The sequence below is a fragment of the Oncorhynchus gorbuscha genome, linkage group LG13 (assembly GCF_021184085.1).
Source record: "Oncorhynchus gorbuscha isolate QuinsamMale2020 ecotype Even-year linkage group LG13, OgorEven_v1.0, whole genome shotgun sequence".
NCBI lineage: Eukaryota > Metazoa > Chordata > Actinopteri > Salmoniformes > Salmonidae > Oncorhynchus > Oncorhynchus gorbuscha.
This window is the reverse complement of record NC_060185.1, coordinates 32,196,839-32,218,852: the sequence shown is the minus strand read 5'-3', so window position 1 is coordinate 32,218,852 and position 22,014 is coordinate 32,196,839. Positions and strand designations below refer to the sequence as shown.

Here is a 22,014-nt window from a genome sequence, read left to right as displayed (position 1 = left end):
GATGTGTTATTGGGTTGTGATGTTGATGATGTGTTATTGGGTTGTGATGTTGATGAGGTGGTATTGGGTTGTGATGGTGATGAGGGGTTGTGATGGTGATGATGTTGATGAGGGGTTATGGGTTGTGCTGTTGGTGAGGGGTGAGGTGTTATTGGGTTGTGATGTTGATGATGTGTTATTGGGTTGTGATGTTGATGAGGTGGTATTGGGTTGTGATGTTGATGAGGGGTGATGTGTTATTGGGTTGTGATGGTGATGAGGGGTTGTGATGGTGATGATGTTGATGAGGGGTTATGGGTTGTGAGGTTGGTGAGGGGTGAGGTGTTATTGGGTTGTGATGTTGATGAGGTGGTATTGGGTTGTGATGTTGATGAGGTGGTATTGGGTTGTGATGTTGATGAGGGGTGATGTGTTATTGGGTTGAGGTGTTATTGGGTTGTGAGGTGTTATTGGGTTGTGATGTTGATGAGGGGTGAGGTGTTATTGGGTTGTGATTGTGATGAGGGGTGAGTTGTTATTGAGTTGTGATGGTGGTGAGGGGTGAGGTGATATTGGGTTGTGATGGTGGTGAGGGGTGAGGTGTTATTGGGTTGTGATGTTGATGAGGGGTGAAGTGTTATTGGGTGTTGATGGTGATGAGGTGTTATTGGGTTGTGATGGTGATGAGGTGTTATTGGGTTGTGATGGTGATGAGGTGTTATTGGGTTGTGATGGTGATGAGGTGTTATTGGGTTGTGATGTTGATGAGGTGTTATTGGGTTGTGATGTTGATGAGGGGTTATTGGATGTTGATGAGGGGTTATTGGGTTGTGATGGTGATGAGGTGTTATTGGGTTGTGATGGTGATGAGGTGTTATTGGGTTGTGATGGTGATGAGGTGTTATTGGGTTGTGATGGTGATGAGGTGTTATTGGGTTGTGATGTTGATGAGGGGTGAGGTGTTATTGGGTTGTGATGTTGATGAGGGGTGAGGTGTTATTGGGTTGTGATGTTGATGAGGGGTGAGGTGATATTGGGTTGTGATGGTGATGAGGTGATATTGGGTTGTGATGGTGATGAGGTGTTATTGGGTTGTGATGGTGATGAGGTGTTATTGGGTTGTGATTGTGATGAGGGGTGAGTTGTTATTGAGTTGTGATGGTGGTGAGGTGATATTGGGTTGTGATGGTGGTGAGGGGTGAAGTGTTATTGGGTGTTGATGGTGATGAGGTGTTATTGGGTTGTGAGGTGTTATTGGGTTGTGATGTTGATGAGGGGTGAGGTGTTATTGGGTTGTGATTGTGATGAGGGGTGAGTTGTTATTGAGTTGTGATGGTGGTGAGGGGTGAGGTGATATTGGGTTGTGATGGTGGTGAGGGGTGAGGTGATATTGGGTTGTGATGGTGGTGAGGGGTGAGGTGTTATTGGGTTGTGATGTTGATGAGGGGTGAAGTGTTATTGGGTGTTGATGGTGATGAGGTGTTATTGGGTTGTGATGTTGATGAGGGGTGAAGTGTTATTGGGTGTTGATGGTGATGAGGTGTTATTGGGTTGTGAGGTGTTATTGGGTTGTGATGTTGATGAGGGGTGAGGTGTTATTGGGTTGTGATGGTGATGAGGTGTTATTGGGTTGTGATGTTGATGAGGGGTTATTGGGTTGTGATGTTGATGAGGGGTTATTGGGTTGTGATGGTGATGAGGGGTTATTGGGTTGTGATGGTGAGGGGTTATTGGGTTGTGATGTTGGTGAGGGGTTATTGGGTTGTGATGGTGATGAGGGGTTATTGGGTTGTGATGTTGATGAGGGGTTATTGGGTTGTGATGTTGATGAGGGGTTATTGGGTTGTGATGTTGATGAGGGGTTATTGGGTTGTGATGTTGATGAGGGGTTATTGGGTCGTGATGGTGATGAGGTGTTATTGGGTTGTGATGGTGATGAGGGGTGATGTGTTATTGGGTTGTGATGGTGATGAGGGGTTGTGATGTTGATGAGGGGTTATGGGTTGTGATGTTGGTGAGCGGTGAGGTGTTATTGGGTTGTGATGGTGATGAGGTGGTATTGGGTTGTGATGTTGATGAGGTGGTATTGGGTTGTGATGTTGATGAGGGGTTATGGGTTGTGATGTTGGTGAGGGGTGAGGTATTATTGGGTTGTGATGGTGATGAGGGGATGTGATGGTGATGATGTTGATGAGGGGTTATGGGTTGTGATGTTGGTGAGGTGTTATTGGGTTGTGATGGTGGTGAGGGGTTGTGATGGTGATGATGTTGATGAGGGGTTATGGGTTGTGATGTTGGTGAGGGGTGAGGTGTTATTGGGTTGTGATGTTGGTGAGGGGTGAGATGTTATTGGGTTGTGATGTTGGTGAATGGTGAGGTGTTATTGGGTTGTGATGTTGATGAGGTGATATTGGGTTGTGATGGTGATGAGGGGTTGTGATGGTGATGATGTTGATGAGGGGTGAGGTGTTATTGGGTTGTGATGTTGGTGAGGGGTGAGGTGTTATTGGGTTGTGATGTTGGTGAGGGGTGAGGTGATATTGGGTTGTGATGTTGATGAGGGGTGATATTGGGTTGTGATGTTGGTGAGGGGTGAGGTGTTATTGGGTTGTGATGTTGATGAGTGGTGATATTGGGTTGTGATGTTGATGAGTGGTGAGGTGTTATTGAGTTGTGATGGTGGTGAGGGGTTATTGGATTGTGATGAGGGGTGAGTTGTTATTGAGTTGTGATGGTGGTGAGGGGTGAGGTGTTATTGGGTGTTGATGGTGATGAGGTGTTATTGGGTTGTGAGGTGTTATTGGGTTGTGATGAGGGGTGAGGTGTTATTGGGTTGTGAGGTGTTATTGGGTTGTGATGAGGGGTGAGGTGTTATTGGGTTGTGATGGTGATGAGGTGTTATTGGGTTATGATGGTGATGAGGTGTTATTGGGTTGTGATGGGGATGAGGTGTTATTGGGTTGTGATGGTGATGGTGTTTTTGGGTTGTGATGGTGATGAGGTGTTTTTGGGTTGTGATGGTGATGAGGTGTTTTTGGGTTGTGATGGTGATGAGGTGTTTTTGGGTTGTGATGGTGATGAGGTGTTATTGGGTTGTGATGGTGATGAGGTGTTTTTGGGTTGTGATGGTGATGAGGTGTTATTGGGTTGTGATGGTGATGAGGTGTTTTTGGGTTGTGATGGTGATGGTGATGAGGTGTTTTTGGGTTGTGATGGTGATGAGGTGTTTTTGGGTTGTGATGGTGATGAGGTGTTATTGGGTTGTGATGGTGATGAGGTGTTATTGGGTTGTGATGGTGATGAGGTGTTATTGGGTTGTGATGGTGATGAGGTGTTATTGGGTTGTGATGGTGATGAGGTGTTTTTGGGTTGTGATGGTGATGAGGTGTTATTGGGTTGTGATGAGGGGTGAGGGACCCCACTTTCACCTCTGCAGCTTTTGACTTTCTCCCTGTCACTCTTTGAGTACCTGCATTCCCACTGCACTGTGCACTCACACATACGGGTCACAGTGATGGCACTCCCATCTGACAATCACACGTGGAGTGCTAGAATGGAGAGGAAGGGGGATAGGGGGAGCGATGAAGAAAATAGCAGCATTCAATATGTATGGTGTGAAACATGTTCACTTAATTAAAGACACGTGGGAGTAATCCACCCGGGTGTTACTGAAAGAGCCATGCCAAAACACTGATCCCCTGTCGATGGAAATGACAGCCAACAACAAGTCTTGCATACTGTAAAGGGTTTACAGTCTAGCTATGTAACAGGTGTTTGGTGTGCAGGGAGAATGGGGTGGTCTATGACTGGTCCCCATGGTCGGGGTGAGATGAGCTTTGGTGTGACTCAGTCTGCCTGTCTCTCGAACTGCCTCCCCAATGGCCCTCTATTCCCTATACAGTGCACTACTTCTGATCAGAGCCCTATAGGCACTATTGGGGATAGGTGACATTTAGGATTCAGCCTCTGTCTGTTCTGTGTTGGTTTCATTAGAGAGCTTTCTCTCTCTGGGCTTGCAGGGCCAAAGATCACCTTATCGACTCTGTTGCACTCTACCCCTCTCTCTCCCTCCATCTCCCTCTGAGTCCATCTGTTTCTGCCTGGGCTTTGAACCCCTTTCACTCAGCCTCTCTCGTTCATTCTCAGTTGAATTGGCCTCTTTGTTTTGGTCTTTTCACTTCCTGTTGGAATGGAATGAAATTAAGCAAGCAAACACCATTGTTTTTACTGCCCAGCCTCAATTGTTGAGTGTGAACCGATGCAACAGCTAAGTTAGCATACATTTGGTTCTGGAAAGTTACCATAGCTCCGAAGAAACGTCAGATATTTCAGATTTGACATTTGACATTCGGAATATTTTCATGGTCTGAAAATGAACAGAATTCAGACCGTTTGCTATGAGACTCGAAATTGAGCTCCGGTGTAACCTGTTTCCATTGATCATCGTTGAGATGTTTCTACTTGGTAAATTCAATTGATTGGACATGATTTGGAAAGGAACACACCTGTCTATATAGTGCAGTTGACAGTGCATGTCAGTGCAAAAACCAAGCCATGAGGTCGAAGGGTTGTCCATAGAGCTCCGAGACAGGATGGTGTTGAGGCACAAATCTGGGGAAGGGTACCAAACCATTTCTGCAGCATCGAAGGTTCCCAAGAACAAATTGGCCTCCATCATTATTAAAAGGAAGAAGTTTGGAACCACCAAGACTGTTCCTAGAGCTGACTGCCTGGCCAAACTGAACAATCAGAGGAGAAGGCCCTTGGTCAGGAAGATGACCAAGAACCCGATGGTCACTCTGACAGAGTTCCTCTGTTTAGGCTCAGAGAACCTTTCTGAAGGACAACCATCTCTGCAGCACTCTACCAATCAGGCCTTTATGGTAGAGTGGCCAGAAGGAATCCACTCCTCAGTAAAATGCAGTTGGAGTTTGCCAAAAGGCACCCAAAGGGCTCTGACCATGAGGAACAAGATCGTCTGTTCTGATGAAACCAACATTGAACTCTTTTTCCTGAATGCCAAGCATCATGTCTGGATGAAACCTGGCACCATCCCTATGGTGGAGCATGGTGGTGGCAGCATCATGCTGTGGGGATGCTGTAATGTAACAGAATGTGGGGAAAGTCAAGGGATCTGATTACTTTCCGAATGCACTGTAGGCCATCTAGCAGGAGCAACATCGTGTTGGACATCAGGTAGCCTATTGGTTAGAGATTTGGGCTAGTAACTGAAAGGTTGCTAGCTAGAATCCCTGAGCCAACAAGGTGAAAAATATGTTGATGTGCTCTTGATGGAAGGCACTTAACCCTAATTGACCAGGGTTGCCGTTGATAATGGCTGACCCTAGCCGTGACCCTACTCTCAGGCTGTCTCGTGGGGGGGGTTGTGATATGCAAAAAACACTTTTCCAATGAAATAGGACAAATATTAATAGCAACCAAATTATTATATTACATCCATTATTGTTAAATAATACTACAGCCAGAGTTTAACTGATCGCATTCATTATCATACCTCAATTCCTCTCTGTTGTCCTTGTTTTTCATCTAGGTGTTTCCTATGTGCTAAATTTCCGTGCCTGTAATCGTCTCTTTCACACGACAGTTGTTCATCCTTGCACACTGAATTGTACCTGTAAAAGTGGAAGGCAGGAAACAGAGGCAGGGCAAACTGAACAGAGAGACCAAACAACCTTGTTTGTCTGGAGGAACCATGAAAATGTTTCCCTCGGGGCTGTGAAACAAACACCGAGAACTGTTTCTCTCAGAAGAGACACAACAGCATCGCAAATAATCAAAAGGTTAGCAGTAGCACTCGCAGAGACTCGTGATTTCCCTCTGGTCTTCTCGTTTAACGCCTCTGAATTCTTTCCATTTTACATCTACAGAATTCTACAGATGTTTTTTGGGAATGTTTAAGGAAGTGAAGAGTCTGGGAGAAGCTTCAGTAGAGCAGCCAGACACTAACTGCAGACAGAGGTGGAACAGTTTTCTGCAGCAGCACAGCTCTAAGTGCAGACGGTGTGCCCCACAGTATAGTGTAACCCTAACAACTACGCTGAAGAAGTACAGAATGTGAACAAACAGATGTACCTGCCAGTCCACACTGTTATAGAACGCTAATACTATTCTAGACACAAGTCAAATCTGAAACAGTACACATCTCAGTGCTGGGGCCTGACGAGAGAGGATTGGGGACTTGGAAGAGAGCTGGGGCTTTTAGCTCCTCAGCTGACCTTTTTCTCCGTTCACTAACTAGAAGTCGTTGCTGTACCAACTCTCTGTGGACACCTCCCAGACAGAAACATCCCTTTCTGCCAGGCAGTACAGCCACAAGTGCAGAGTGTCTCTCCAGCTAAATGTACAGAGTCATTTTATTTCCCTCTGCACGTGCAAGATGTTTCTCCTTATGACACATGACAGCAGACTGTGCACTGGCTGACTGGCTGACTGGCTGACTGGCTGACTGGCTGACAGGCTGACACTCAAACCAAACACAGACTATCATATGCGTCGGTTGATAGTGTGAGTGGGGGAGGGGGTGAATGACAAACACAGACTATCATATGCGTCGGTTGATAGTGTGAGTAGGGGGGGGGGGTGAATGACAAACACAGACTATCATATGCGTCGGTTGATAGTGTGAGTGGGGGAGGGGGGAGGGGGTGAATGACAAACACAGACTATCATATGCGTCGGTTGATAGTGTGAGTGGGGGAGGGGGTGAATGACAAACACAGACTATCATATGCGTCGGTTGATAGTGTGAGTGGGGGAGGAGGGGAGGGGTGAATGACAAACACAGACTATCATATGCGTCGGTTGATAGTGTGAGGGGGGAGGGGGGAGGGTGAATGACAAACACAGACTATCATATGCGTCGGTTGATAGTGTGAGTGGGGGAGGGGGAGGGGGTGAATGACAAACACAGACTATCATATGCGTCGGTTGATAGTGTGAGTGGGGGAGGGGGGTGAATGACAAACACAGACTATCATATGCGTAGGTTGATAGTGTGAGTGGGGGGTGAATGACAAACACAGACTATCATATGCGTCGGTTGATAGTGTGAGTGGGGGGGGGGGAGGGGGGGGAGGGGGTGAATGACAAACACAGACTATCATATGCGTCGGTTGATAGTGTGAGTGGGGAGGGGGAGGGGGTGAATGACAAACACAGACTATCATATGCGTCGGTTGATAGTGTGAGTGGGGGAGGGGGGGGGGAGGGGGTGAATGACAAACACAGAAGCATCTTTTACATTTGATTTGTGTTAATGCTCCTGTGACATTCGTGACTTCAGCTCACATGTGTACACACACGCACACACACACGCACACGCACGCACGCATGCACACACACACACACACACACACACAAATGCTTCTAAAAGCTTGTGCAGAGCCTGTGCAGCACCTTTAGCAGTGAGAGCAGATGGAGAGAGAGGTAATGACCTGTCTCTGTCTGGCGACATGGTGCACAGTGACCCCTTAACCTTTCATCAGAAAGACACACTCCTCTCCTCCAGCCATCACACTTCAGGCACATCCTTTCCTTCACTCAGTGTGCTTTTTATTTTTCTGAGGCTATTTTTTATGGTTCAGTGTTGCCTACAGTCCTGTTTTTGTTGTTTCTCTTTGCTGTAGGAACCCACTGCAGAATGTGAACATGGGCCTAATGAAATATTTATCAACACTGCAGTCTGTGTCCATTCGCTGTAGTCACATGGTTTATCAAGGTGATGTGTGACAGGGTATGTCTGACAGGGAAACATTGTCAACACTCTCTTCCTGCTTTATCTAAAGTGAATTTAATCACACCCTCCAGACAGTCCCTCCAGACACTGTGCTGAGCTCCATGAGTCTGCTAGATCCAGCCCACTGATCTTAGTATGCGCTGTGAATGGAGAGTGGGTTACCTTTGATGCAGGAATACATTGAAAGTTTTCCTTCAATTACTGCAAATGACATCGAATCAAAGGGGATTTGTGAAGCAGAGTACAGTGGACGGACGGCTTGTATACAAGTCTGAAATATCACACTGTGATATATTCGCATTTCAGTAAAGAAAGGCTAAATGTTAATTCATGCTAAGGACTTTACATAAGTATGCATAGCACAATATGTAACCACGCCAACATGAGGACATCGGTCTGTTACCAAGACAACAGCTCCGGATAAGCAATTTGCGCAAGGATGAGGCAAGGACTTGATGTGACTAAGAGTAGCTGTTTCTTCATATCCTATCATCTAGATCTCTACATCAGCAATATTTGTGTTACGTCTGAGACGTCATTATGTTTATTTAATGTTTACATTCAAGATGAACCTAAATCATGCACATTCTCAACAATAAAAGGAAATTGGGTGAGACTTCATTTTGAGAGAGCATGCCTTTTGTTTGAGCATTTTGTCTCTGTAAAGTTGTTGGCATCATTCAGAGGTGTGATATTTTGCATCTCAACTCTGGCAGTGAGTCAACCTCCTGATGAAAGCATTTCCCATTGATTCGTCATAGCTGGTGTCACACTCAGAGAAGTTCCTACCGGAAACACACGCTGCCCTCAGCCCTTCACATCCGCAGCAGGACCAATCCTTCCTTTGTGTGACTGCTTGATTCCCATTTCACAGCGATTTGATCCATTTCTCCATGCTCTCTTAACGCCGCATGAGAAGAAGCACCAAGTTTCCACATGCACAGCGGTCTGCATGGTGAGAGGGATATTTGTGTGTGTGTGACTGTGACTCATGAAGCTATTGGCTGTCATTGAGAGAGACAGGTGGAGAAAAGGTGACTAATGGATTGCTAGGAGAAGAAGGGAAGTGTGAAGGCAGTGCTGATACACTTCCATTTCCTGTAGTGCATCACTCGGTAAATACGACAACAGTAATGCAATGGATGGGAGAAAATTACCTTGAAATGTCAGCTACCTTCTGTCTCAGTGAAGCACTCTGCAGGGGTAACATAAGCAGCGAGATCCGTGTATAGGCTGTCAAGGATGTATTAAATAACGTGGCTGTCACTCCAACTGCAGCTGTGTGTGTAGCTAGGTTGTCCACTTAACCTTACCGCTGACTGTCTGTCTGTCTCTCTGTTCACAGTGGCCCTGCAGCTACCGGAGGGCCTGCAGATGTTTGCCTGTGTCATCGCTGACATCATCGAGAGGTAGGTACAGCTCACACTCGCACCACTCACTGGTGTGTTCAATAAGTGGCAAGTGCAAGTATCACTCATGCTCATTTAAAAATAAAACGGATACTTTTATCCATTTGTTGTTAGCTAAAAACATTGATGCTTCTCCCTGAAACAGACCCCCTTGACTTTGTTGTGTGGAAGTTTTGGTGGTTTTAGGTGGGTGGGTGGGTGAGCAGTCGTCATCCTTGCTGAAGTTGAAGTTGATCTGTGAAGTGTGAACTTGAGCCGGCATGGCCACTCTCTAGTCATTAAGCCAGCCAGTGTTATCATCATTCCCTACCCGCCGCAGCCAGCTCATATCTGTGCCTCAGCAGAAAATTAGACACGATTTCCTCCGCGGACCGAGCGGCTATCAACACTTCACTCATTCACGGTTGGTGGAGAGCACAGCCATTATTCTTGTTAATTACATCTTGCTACAGTCTGCATAGGCCCCTATTGCACACAAACACTCCATCACACAGACACACTCACACAAACTGATGCTGGAACACAAACCTTCCCACAGTTTGGAGTTCCTCGGCATCAGTGGTTTTAATCATTTGTCTTGTATACACTGAGCTTTGGCCTACGCCGTGCCTTAACAAGTTTGTGCAACATTGATAAATTGTTCATAACAAAAGCAGTAATCCACTTTAATGTAGACCTAAAACATGTATTTAAATTGTTGAAAGAGGAGCTCTGTGTGTTGTTTCCTTCATCTTCTCATTCCACTCCTCTCTGCCTCTCTCTCTGCTGGGACGACTGTAAGGGTTGCTGCATCACTCCACATCCAAAGTGGATTCCTTTCCTAGGTGAACAGTATGTTCAATTCTAATGAGGTTAGTTGATAGAAGTGAAGGATAGTGAGCTAGGGAAGGGAAGCTTTCGCATGGTTTTCAGTCAGAGCACATATTAGATTTCAGACCGGAAACGTTGTTCTTGGTGTCCCCATATGAAGCCATGCCTGTCATACCACAGTTATGGACCGTTGAGAAACAGGAACAGGGCTGAAAGCTTTGACTTTCTCCCTGTCCCTCTCTTCCCTCAACGTTCTGCTCTCCTCTACCCAGTCCCCCCTTTCCTTTTAACCCCTCTCCATCGCCCCACTAGGTGCCACGCCTTTCTCATTCTGTCTAATCTCTCCTTCACTCCCTGTACGGCCGTCTCCCCTCCTCCTCCTCTACCCAGTCCCCCCTTTCCTTTTAACCCCTCTCCCTCGCCCCACTAGGTGCCACGCCTTTCTCATTCTGTCTAATCTCTCCTTCACTCCCTGTACGGCCGTCTCCCCTCCTCCTCTACCCAGTCCCCCCTTTCCTTTTAACCCCTCTCCATCGCCCCACTAGGTGCCACGCCTTTCTCATTCTGTCTAATCTCTCCTTCACTCCCTGTACGGCCGTCTCCCCTCCTCCTCCTCTACCCAGTCCCCCCTTTCCTTTTAACCCCTCTCCATCGCCCCACTAGGTGCCACGCCTTTCTCATTCTGTCTAATCTCTCCTTCACTCCCGGTACGGACGTCTCTCCTCCTCCTCCTCTACCCAGTCCCCCCCTTTCCTTTTAACCCCTCTCCATCGCTCCACTAGGTGCCACGCCTTTCTCATTCTGTCTAATCTCTCCTTCACTCCCTGTACGGCCGTCTCCCCTCCTCCTCCTCTACCCAGTCCCCCCTTTCCTTTTAACCCCTCTCCATCGCCCCACTAGGTGCCACGCCTTTCTCATTCTGTCTAATCTCTCCTTCACTCCCGGTACGGACGTCTCTCCTCCTCTCTCTCTGGCTACGAGGCGAATGGGGATTGAGTGAGCGAGGCACAGAGAGAGAGTGGGGGCGATAGGGGCCATATCTTATCAGCAGCGCTGCTATCAGTAGAACAACTGCCTCTCTCTCGTATCTGGGCTTAAACCAACCCCCTATACACTGTCCATCCCAGAGTCCTCTAAATGAATGACACCCCATCACCTTCAACCATCTCAGCCCATTTCAGCTAATGAGCGCAATTAACAGCAGATAATTGTCTTCCTCACCTCCCTCACACCTCTTCCTCCCCCTTCTCTCCTGCATGTCTCACCCCATCCAGATCCTACAGACGAGGGAGCAGTTTCCTCTGTCACCAGTTGTTGTTGTTTGGTTCTTCTCTTCTTTGTGTATAAATAAATCAGCAGCCTCATTTGACTCCCAGGTCACAGTATTTCACTGTGTCCCAATGATCAGGCTAAGTGTTACATGAAGGCAGTACATCTAGAGAATGGGCTTGGCCCCTGAATAGGGGATCTAGCAACAGAGGGATTGTCCCTGGTCACCATGCTGTATCTGACCTCTACTCACCCTTCTCGTTCTGTGGGGTCAGCAGAGGGTTCTGTCAGATGTAGATGTTTAGTGACTAGTAAGAGCCTGGCTCTATCTCACCCACTGTGATCGCCAGGCAGTCCGTGTGTGGTGTGGGGACTGGGGAGTGGCCCGGGCTGAGGTCCATGTCAGTGCGGGGATGAAGGGGCTAAGCTGTGGTTAAGGAGCTTGGGTGGGATGGACAGCTATAAGCCCTAATGAGAGCAAGCTGCTCTGAATTCTAGCCCATGCAGTCAGTTAATACACATCAACTGGGGGGGGGGGGGGGGGCACGCACACAGGTGCACACACACACAGGGACAAAGACACAGACACACATGTGCGCAATAGGCAGAGACTGGCTCCTCCAGTACATAGACTCAGCATAGTGCTCAGTGCTCACATACAGCCAGTGAGAACACCTACACAAGGGGACAGAGGTGCTCATAAAATAAGCAATGTACTTACATGGACTCACACTGAAACAAAGACAATACTAGGCCTGTATAAGCTGCTCTCATTTTCAACAATACAGTATATGTCTGTATAGCCATACTCAGGCCTACCAATAGAGAATTGGCTCCTACTTAGAATATGTGGCTATCTGTTCCACACAGGCACCTGTAAGCATACTCTCTCCCACAGAGAAGTAGAGAGACTGCACCACACTTCCACTGATCATTTAGAATGTCTCCCACAAGCAGGCCTGCTTCTGTTCTTTAAAGAGGCTTTGATAGGCCCACAAAGAACTTAGGAAACCTTGTAAAGGTCTGCTGTAATGGCTCCAGTTGAAGAGGCCCGCTCTGACTTCACACTGTATCCTCTGCTTGCCTGTAATACAGCTACACACAGGTTGCATCCCAAATGGCACCCTATTCCCTAAATAGTGTGCTACTTTTGACCAGGGCCCTAAATAGTGTACTACTTTTGACCAGGGCCCTAAATAGTGTACTACTTTTGACCAGGGCCCTAAATAGTGTACTACTTTTGACCAGGGCCCTAAATAGTGTACTACTTTTGACTAGGCCCCTAAATAGTGTACTACTTTTGACCAGTACCCTAAATAGTGCACTACTTTTGACCAGGGACCTAAATAGTGCACTACTTTTGACTAGGGCCCTAAATGACCCAAAGGACACTATGTAGGGACTAGGGTGCCATTTGGCGCAGCAGCTCTCTTGATAACTGATAAAGCCATTCAAAGAGACTTAAGACATAACTCAACTTTCACAACAAGTAAACAGACAGATATGAACACAGCTGAGGAAAAATTGATCAGAACAACAGAAAGATTCCCTAACTTGGACAGGCGTGTGATGGTGTGTGTTGTCATCCCGCCATATGTTTCATTGCCTTTGATGCCACACCAGCTATTTTCACCGCAGCCTTGAATGATACTTTGATGAACTTCCTTTTAATATTTACTGTGCTGTTCTGGGAGTGGAGAGCCAGGGCTTGTGTTGTCGCCATCCCAGTCATCCATGGCCTAATCCTGGAGACTGGGAAGAAGAGCGAAGTAGGGAGGGAGCAGAGGAAGGCAGGGAAATACAGGGATGGGGGATGGCAGTAACATTTAATGTCCTCTGTCATCGGCTCTCCTCCACACAGAGAGATATTGACTTGTGACATAACTAGGATCTTGTACTTGGGGGTGAAGGTACATGACATGAGAGCATTATGTAACAGAGGGCCCTATTCAATGACTCATACACTCACACACACAACTGTGTTCACAGTATGAATCACAGAGGAGGTCATTTGTATATTTCGGCTTTTCAAACATAGATTTGTCACGGTGCCGGCCCAGGAGAATGATTTGTAATAAATGTAGTGTTTAGATATTCTGGCTATTTTCATGTCAGCACGCCACTTAGATCAACAGCCTCATCAGTTGAATGTCATGTCAGATGAAACACAGGCAGTGATTGACCTGCCACTGTGTCCATGGCAGCAGAGTGAATGAAATGGGAGATCAGAGCCTTATTTCTCTCTCTCGCACACACACACACAAACACAGAGAGCCCCTGCTGTCTCAGACCTTTCTGGTCATTCTCCATCATCCCTCTGGACCTCATCCTAGGACATCATCAGCCAGAGACGGATTCATTTCACATACAGTGCCTTGCGAAAGTATTCGGCCCCCTTGAACTTTGCGACCTTTTGCCACATTTCAGGCTTCGAACATAAAGATATAAAACTGTATTTTTTTGTGAAGAATCAACAACAAGTGGGACACAATCATGAAGTGGAACGACATTTTATTGGATATTTCAAACTTTTTTAACAAATCAAAAACGGAAAAATTGGGCGTGCAAAATTATTCAGCCCCGTTAAGTTAATACTTTGTAGCGCCACCTTTTGCTGCGGTTACAGCTGTAAGTCGCTTGTCTCTATCAGTTTTGCACATCGAGAGACTGAAATTTTTTCCCATTCCTCCTTGCAAAACAGCTCGAGCTCAGTGAGGTTGGATGGAGAGCATTTGTGAATGTCACGCCTTGGTCATTGTATTTTGTGTTTTCGTTATATATTTGGTCAGGCCAGGGTGTGACATGGGTTTATGTTGTTGTATTTCGTATTGGGTTTTTTGTATTATTGGGATTGCGGCTGAGTAGGGGTGTTGTATGGGCTTGGCTGCCTGAGGCGGTTCTCAATCAGAGTCAGGTGATTCTCGTTGTCTCTGATTGGGAACCGTATTTAGGTAGCCTAGTTTCGCTTTGTATTTCGTGGGTGATTGTTCCTGTCTCTGTGTAGTTTCACCAGATAGGCTGTAACTAGGTTTCTCGTTCCGTTTGTTGTTTTGTATTTTGTATCGTTATTTCATGTGTCACTTTTTCTATTAAAGTCATGAGTAACCACTACGCTGCATTTCGGTCCGACTCTCTTTTGACAAACGAAGAACGCCGTTACAGAATCACCCACCACACACGGACCAAGCAGCGTGTTAACAGGCAGCGACAGCTTGAACAGCGAAGGGAGGACGTTATGGACAGCAGAGGCATGGAGTATACGACGTGGGAAGAAATCGACAGGTGGGCGGCCGACCCAGAGAGAGTGCAGGAGCCCGCCTGGGATTCGCTAGATCAGTGCGAAGAGGGCTATAGGCGGATGGAGTCGAAAAGAAAGACACGGCGGCGCAGAGCGAAAACCAAAAGTAACCCCCAAATATTTATTGGAGGAGGGCTCAGAGAGAGAGTGGCTGAGTCAGGAGTCAGACCCGAGCCTACTGTCCCTGTTAATCGTGAAGAGCAGTTGCAGTGGGAGAGGCTGCACCACTTGGAGAATTGGACATGGGAGGAGGAACTGGACGGAAAAGGACCCTGGGCTCAACCTGGTGAATATCGCCGCCCCAAGGAGGAAATAGAGGCGCCTAAAGCGGAGAGGCGCTGGTATGGGGAGGCAGCACGGCGACGCGGTTGGAAGCCCGAAAAGCAGCCCAAAAAAATTATTGGGGGGGGGGCTTAATGGGAGTATGGCTATGCCAGGTAGGAGACCTGCGCAAACTCCCTGTGCTCACCGTTGGGCTAGAGAGACCGGGCAGGCACCGTGTTATGCTATGGAGCGCACTGTGTTTCCAGTGCGGGTGCATAGCCCGGTGCGGCACATACCAGCCCTTCGTATTGGCCGGGCTAGAGTGGGCATCGAGCCAGGTAAGCTTGGGCAGGCTCGGTGCTCAAGAGCTCCAGTGCGCCTGCACGGTCCGGTCTATCCAGAGCCACCTCCACACACCAGTCCTCCGGTAGCAGCTCCCCGCACCAGGCTTCCTGTGCGTGTCCTCAATCCTGTAGCACCAGTTCCAGCACCACGCACCAGGCCTTCTGTGCGTCTCGCCTGTTCAGCACAGCCAGAGCCTTCCTTCCCTCCTGCGCTACTGGAGTCTCCTGTCTGTTCAGCGCTATCAGAGCCTTCCTCCTCTACAGCACTGCCGGAGCCTCCTGCCTGTTCGGAGCAGCCTGAGCTGCCAGTCTGCAGGGAGCTGTCAGTCTGCAAGGTGCTGTCAGTCTGCATGAAGCAGCCAGAGCTGTCACTCTGCAAAGAGCTGTCAGTCTGCAAAGAGCTGCCAGTCTGCATGGAGCAGTCAGAGCTGTCAGTCTGCATGACGCAGCCAGAGCTGTCAGTCTGCAAGGAGCTGTCAGTCTGCAAGGAGCTGTCAGTCTGCAAGGAGCTACCAGTCTGCAGGGTGCTGTCAGCCTGCATGGAGCAGTCAGAGCTGTCAGTCTGCATAAAGCAGCCAGAGCTGTCAGCCTGCATGGAGCAGCCAGAGCTGTCAGTCTGTTCGAAGCAGCCAGAGCTGTCAGTCTGCATGAAGCAGCCAGGAGCTGTCAGTCTGCAAAGAGCTGTCAGTCTGCAAGGAGCTGTCAGCCTGCATAGAGCAGCTAGATCCGCCAGTCAGCCATGATCTTCTAGATCTGCCAGTCAACCAGTCTCTTCCAGATCTGCCAGTCTCTTTCCAGATCTGCCTTCCAGATCTGCCAGTCAACCAGTCTCTTCCAGATCTGCCAGTCAACCAGTCTCTTCCAGATCTGCCAGTCAACCAGTCTCTTCCAGATCTGCCAGTCAACCAGTCTCTTTCAGATCTGCCAGTCAACCAGTCTCTTCCAGAGCTGCTAGTCAACCAGAATCTTCCAGATCCGCCAGCCAGCATCTACCGGAGCCTACTACCTGCCTGAGCTTCATCTCAGTACTGGGCTTCCTCTCAGTACTGGGCTTCCTCTCAGTACTGGGCTTCCTCTCAGTACTGGGCTTCCTCTCAGTACTGGGCTTCCTCTCAGTACTGGGCTTTCTCTCAGTACTGGGCTTCCCCTCAGTCTCGGGCTTCCCCTCAGTCTCGAGCTGCCCCTCAGTCTCGAGCTGCCCCTCAGTCCCGAGCTGCCCCTCAGTCCCGAGCTGTCCCTCAGTTCCGAGCTGTCCCTCAGTCCCGAGCTGTCCCTCAGTCCCGAGCTTCTCCTCAGTCCCGAGCTGCCCCTCAGTCCCGAGCTGCCCCTCAGTCCTGAGCTGTCCCTCAGTCCCGAGATGCCCCTCAGTCACGAGCTGCTTCCCCAGTTCTGTGGGGTTCTGGGTGAGGACTACTAGGCCATGGTCGGCGGCGAGGGTGGATTATCCCAGGAAGCGAAGGGGAGGAACTATGACTTTAATGGAGTGGGGTCCACATCCCGAGCCGGAACCGCCACCATGGGCAGACGCCCACCCGGACCCTCCCTATGGTTTTGAGGTGCGTCCGGGAGTCCGCACCTTAGGGGGGGGGGTTCTGTCACGCCTTGGTCATTGTATTTTGTGTTTTCGTTATATATTTGGTCAGGCCAGGGTGTGACATGGGTTCCTGTTGTCTCTGATTGGGAACCGTATTTAGGTAGCCTAGTTTCGCTTTGTATATCGCGGGTGATTGTTCCTGTCTCTGTGTAGTTTCACCAGATAGGCTGTAATTAGGTTTCTCGTTCCGTTTGTTGTTTTGTATTTTGTATCGTTATTTCATGTGTCACTTTTTCTATTAAAGTCATGAGTAACCACTACGCTGCATTTCGGTCCGACTCTCTTTTGACAAACGAAGAACGCCGTTACAGCGAACAGCAGTTTTCAGTTCTTTCCACAGATTCTCGATTGGATTCAGGTCTGGACTTTGACTTGGCCATTCTAACACCTGGATATGTTTATTTTTGAACCATTCCATTGTAGATTTTGCTTTATGTTTTGGATCATTGTCTTGTTGGAAGAAAAATCTCTGTCCCAGTCTCAGGTCTTTTGCAGACTCCATCAGGTTTTATTCCAGAATGGTCCTGTATTTGGCTCCATCCATCTTCCCATCAATTTTAACCATCTTTCCTGTCCCTGCTGAAGAAAAGCAGGCCCAAACCATGATGCTGCCACCACCATGTTTGACAGTGGGGATGGTGTGTTCAGGGTGATGAGCTGTGTTGCTTTTACGCCAAACATAATGTTTTGCATTGTTGCCAAAAAGTTCCATTTTGGTTTCATCTGACCAGAGCACCTTCTTCCACATGTTTGGTGTGTCTCCCAGGTGGCTTGTGGCAAACTTTAAACAACACTTTTTATGGATATCTTTAAGAAATGGCTTTCTTCTTGCCACTCTTCCATAAAGGCCAGATTTGTGCAATATACGACTGATTGTTGTCCTATGGACAGAGTCTCCCACCTCAGCTGTAGATCTCTGCAGTTCATCCAGAGTGATCATGGGCCTCTTGGCTGCATCTCTGATCAGTCTTCTCCTTGTATGAGCTGAAAGTTTAGAGGGACGGCCAGGTCTTGGTAGATTTGCAGTGGTCTGATACTCCTTCCATTTCAATATTATCGCTTGCACAGTGCTCCTTGGGATGTTTAAAGCTTGGAAAATCTTTTTCTATCCAAATCCGGCTTTAAACTTCTTCACAACAGTATCTCGGACCTGCCTGGTGTGTTCCTTGTTCTTCATGATGCTCTCTGCGCTTTTAACGGACCTCTGAGACTATCACAGTGCAGGTGCATTTATACAGAGACTTGATTACACACAGGTGGATTGTATTTATCATCATTAGTCATTTAGGTCAACATTGGATCATTCAGAGATCCTCACTGAACTTCTGGAGAGAGTTTGCTGCACTGAAAGTAAAGGGGCTGAATAATTTTGCACGCCCAATTTTTCAGTTTTTGATTTGTTAAAGTTTGAAATTTCCAATAAATAACGTTCCACTTCATGATTGTGTTCCACTTGTTGTTGATTCTTCACAAAAAAATACAGTTTTATATCTTTGTTTGAAGCCTGAAATGTGGCAAAAGGTCGCAAAGTTCAAGGGGGCCGAAATACTTTCGCAAGGCACTGTACTTTCATTCATTTCAGTCTGCAGTAACGTGTGTGAGCAGCAGAAGCGACCTCGGCCTACAGCCTTCCATTGTAAATGTCAGCCCTGTCTCCATAGAGGAAGACTGGCAGGAGCCTCCTTGTCCTTGCCTCACCACTCGCACCCCAGCCTCTCCATTCCTCCCACAGCACAGCTGAGCAGTAGGTAGCGGGAGCCCGGGTGTGACAGTGTGCCCCGGCCTTCTGTCCCCTCCAATTACATAAGAAGCTCACACTGGGTGTAGAGAGCAGCAGGGCCCCCATTTTGCACACGCATGCGCGCATACACACACACACAGGGCATCTCTCTGACTAATGAGCTCTCCTGCTTGGCAGCCCCCTCACTATCCTCCTAAATTCCAACCACATCTGTCTCAGGACTCTAAGAGGAGACAGTAAGACACAAACATCCAGACACACCTGGACCAGACAGCTACAGTGGGACAGACATCTACAGTGGGCCAGATAGCTGCAGTGGGCAAGACGGCTACAGTGGACCAGACGGATGCAGTGGACCAGACGGATGCAGTGGACCAGACGGATGCAGTGGACCAGACGGATGCAGTGGACCAGACGGATGCAGCGGACCAGACGGATGCAGCGGACCGCGGACCAGACGGATGCAGCGGACCAGACGGATGCAGCGGACCAGACGGATGCAGCGGACCAGACGGATGCAGCGGACCAGACGGATGCAGCGGACCAGACGGATGCAGCGGACCAGACGGATGCAGCGGGCCAGACGGATGCAGCGGGCCAGACGGATGCAGCGGGCCAGACGGATGCAGCGGGCCAGACGGATGCAGCGGGCCAGACGGATGCAGCGGACCAGACGGATGCAGCGGGCCAGACCGCAGCAGCGGGCCAGACGGCTGCAGCGGACCAGAGAGATGCAGCGGACCAGAGGGATGCAGTGCACCAGACGGATGCAGTGGACCAGACAGCTGCAGTATGTCCCCTCCCAACGACCAGATAGTTTACCAGTGCTATTTTATGTTTAGTGAGAAGTCTCTTGAGTGCTTGACATTACGAGGTGGAAAGAGATCCTCCCACACCTGTGTGCCTCTTTGTCCCATATCCCAGTCATCATAACCCTGGAGAACCACGACCTATAGATCACTCTGTTATATTGGCCAACCTAAATCACCACTCTGCCTGGAGGATGGCTGCTGGTGATGTACTGGCTCTCATATAATGCCTTTGAAGACACCTGGGAAATTGCTTGATCTGTCTGGAAGATACAGTCGACGCACTCCAAAGATAAAGCATCATATAGACTTTGCCGTCGTCCCTCCCGGCTGTCTGTATGTCCAGGGGGACAAGTTGATGGGCTTTATAGAGAGACCGAAAGGCTGGCGGTCTGCCCTTTCTCTCCTTCACACTGCATGGGTGCATCCCAAATGGTAAGCTATACCCTATAGTGCACTACTTTTGTCCAGGGCCCTATGGAACTTGGTCATATGTAGTGCCCTATATAGGGAATAGGGTTTCATTTAGGGGCGGCGCCTAAATGAAATATGAGCAAGTGAGCAGCTGAGGACAGAAAGTCGAGATGCACTGAACACTACAGTATGTAATTACAGTGGGAGACAGAGGGAGGGGTTTTCACTTGATCTTGGTTATTCACGTAATGAAATAAAGTTCCCCGTCCTTCCGTCCGTCCGTCTGTCTGGCCAGCGTTGTGTGTGTGAGAGATATGGAGTGGTCAGTGCTCTGCTCGGGAAGATTTCATCCCACTACCCACTACCCACTCTCTCCTATTTCACTGCTCTATCACTAACTCAGACCAGGCATAGTCACTTTCATTTAGGACCAGCCGTACATTCCAGACTCACCACATGCAGATATAATTGAACACAGAGAGCGATGCATAATATTACCTGCAATTTCAAAGGGAAACATGAATATGTGTGGACATATTCTCATGCACATTTAAAAATGAACTCTGGGCTTTTATGATGTTATTTTTGAGTGAATGCAGGCAGTTGACAGCCATTTCAATGTGAGCTAAATGGAAATGGGCTAATTCTGTTTTTAAATAATAGAAAACCAGAGTGCAATGCATTTACATGTTCAGAAACCATTGGTTGAAAATGGACACACTGCAACAGAATGTTAATATCTCTGAACTAGGTCTAATATCTCTGAACTAGGTCTAATATCTCTGAACTAGGTCTAATATCTCTGAACTAGGCCTAATATCTCTGAACTAGCTCTAATATCTCTGAACTAGGCCTAATTTCTCTGAACGTTAAGGCTGGACACAGAGTTTACAGAACATTAGGAACACCTAGTCTTTCCATGACATAGACTGACCAGGTGAATCCAGGTGAAAACTATGATGTCTTATTGATGTCAGCTTGCCTAGTGGTTAGAGCATTGGGCCAGTAATCGAAAGGTCAGCTCGGGGATTCAATCTAGCAACAAGGTAAACATCTGTCGTTCTGCCCCTGAACAAGGCAGTTAGCCCACTGTTCCTAGGCCGTCATTGAAAATAAGAATTTGATCTTAACTGACTTGCCTAGTTAAATAAATTAATAAATAAAATAAAATCCACTTCAATCAGTGTAGATGAAGGGAAGGAGATAGGTTAAAGAAGTTTTACGTCTTGAGAAAGTTGAGACGGATTGTGTATGTTTGCCATTCAGAGAGTGAATTCAGATAAATCTTTTAAGTGCCTTTTGAACAGTGTATGTTTTGTTCACTCAGGGTATATCTGAACTGAATGTGAACAGAACAGATTCAGGATGTTATGCAGGTGAATGAGGACCCAAAAGCGACTTAGCGAAAACAGAGTCTTTATTCCAGTAAATGGCAAAAGTAATAATCCTGGAAAACTCAAGACGAAAACAAAACAGGAAAAAAACTTAAATCCACTCGTAGTAACGAGGACAGACTGGAGACTCGACCATTGACTGCAGGTTGCTTCGGGAAGGCACCGACCGCAGCAGACTAAGACACCTGCTCACACGCAGCATCTGAAGGAGACAAGACACGACAGGGCGAGACAAGGACACAGCACAGCGAACAACACACAAGGATCCGACAAGGACAGAAGTGGAAAACAAGGGGAGAAATAGGGACTCTAATCAGAGGACAAAATAGGGGACAGGTGTGAAAAGACTAAATGAGTGAGTTAGGAGAATGAGGAACAGCTGGGAGCAGGAACGGAACGATAGAGAGAAGAGAGAGAGGGAGGGGGAGAGAGAGGGATAGAAAAAGGGAACGAACCTAATAAGACCAGCAGGGGGAAACGAACAGAAGGGAAAGCACAATGACAAGACAATATATGACAAAACATGACACAGGAGTGTCCACATGTAAAGTGGAGAGGCGATTGTAGGAGCTAGGCAACCATTTGTAGCATGGCTTCCTGCTTTGAAAAGGAAGGTTAGATACACATCTGCCCTGTGCTCCCTCTGAAGGAGAGAGCGTGAAGGAGAAGTGGGGAGCAAAGGTGAAGGGATGACCTTATGGGAGGAGGGAGAAAAATAGTGTAATGCTTAACAGGGGAGGGTAGAGTAGGATATTCCAGTAGAATGTCAGTAGATCTAGAAAGCAGCTTGGTGGTGGACCATGCCAAGGATTGAGAGCTGAGAGAATGACACATGTTGAGAGGGGGAGGGAATAGAGGAGGAGGAGAGGAGCCAAAACAAGCTGTTGTTGAAATGAACAGGACAGAGATTGTCATATGACTGGAAGGAACAGA

At 47.9% G+C, this 22,014-nt stretch overlaps 1 protein-coding gene across 2 annotated transcripts in view; it reads left to right on the top strand.

Moving 5' to 3' along the window:
• LOC123992726 (2-(3-amino-3-carboxypropyl)histidine synthase subunit 1-like) overlaps nt 1-22,014 on the top strand; it is a 142,657-nt gene that overhangs the window by 1,929 nt on the left and 118,714 nt on the right. For both annotated transcript variants that reach the window (XM_046294185.1, XM_046294184.1), the window contains exon 3: nt 9,081-9,144. In XM_046294185.1, the coding sequence (XP_046150141.1) occupies nt 9,081-9,144 (64 nt within the window). The remainder of the gene's footprint in view (nt 1-9,080; nt 9,145-22,014) is intronic.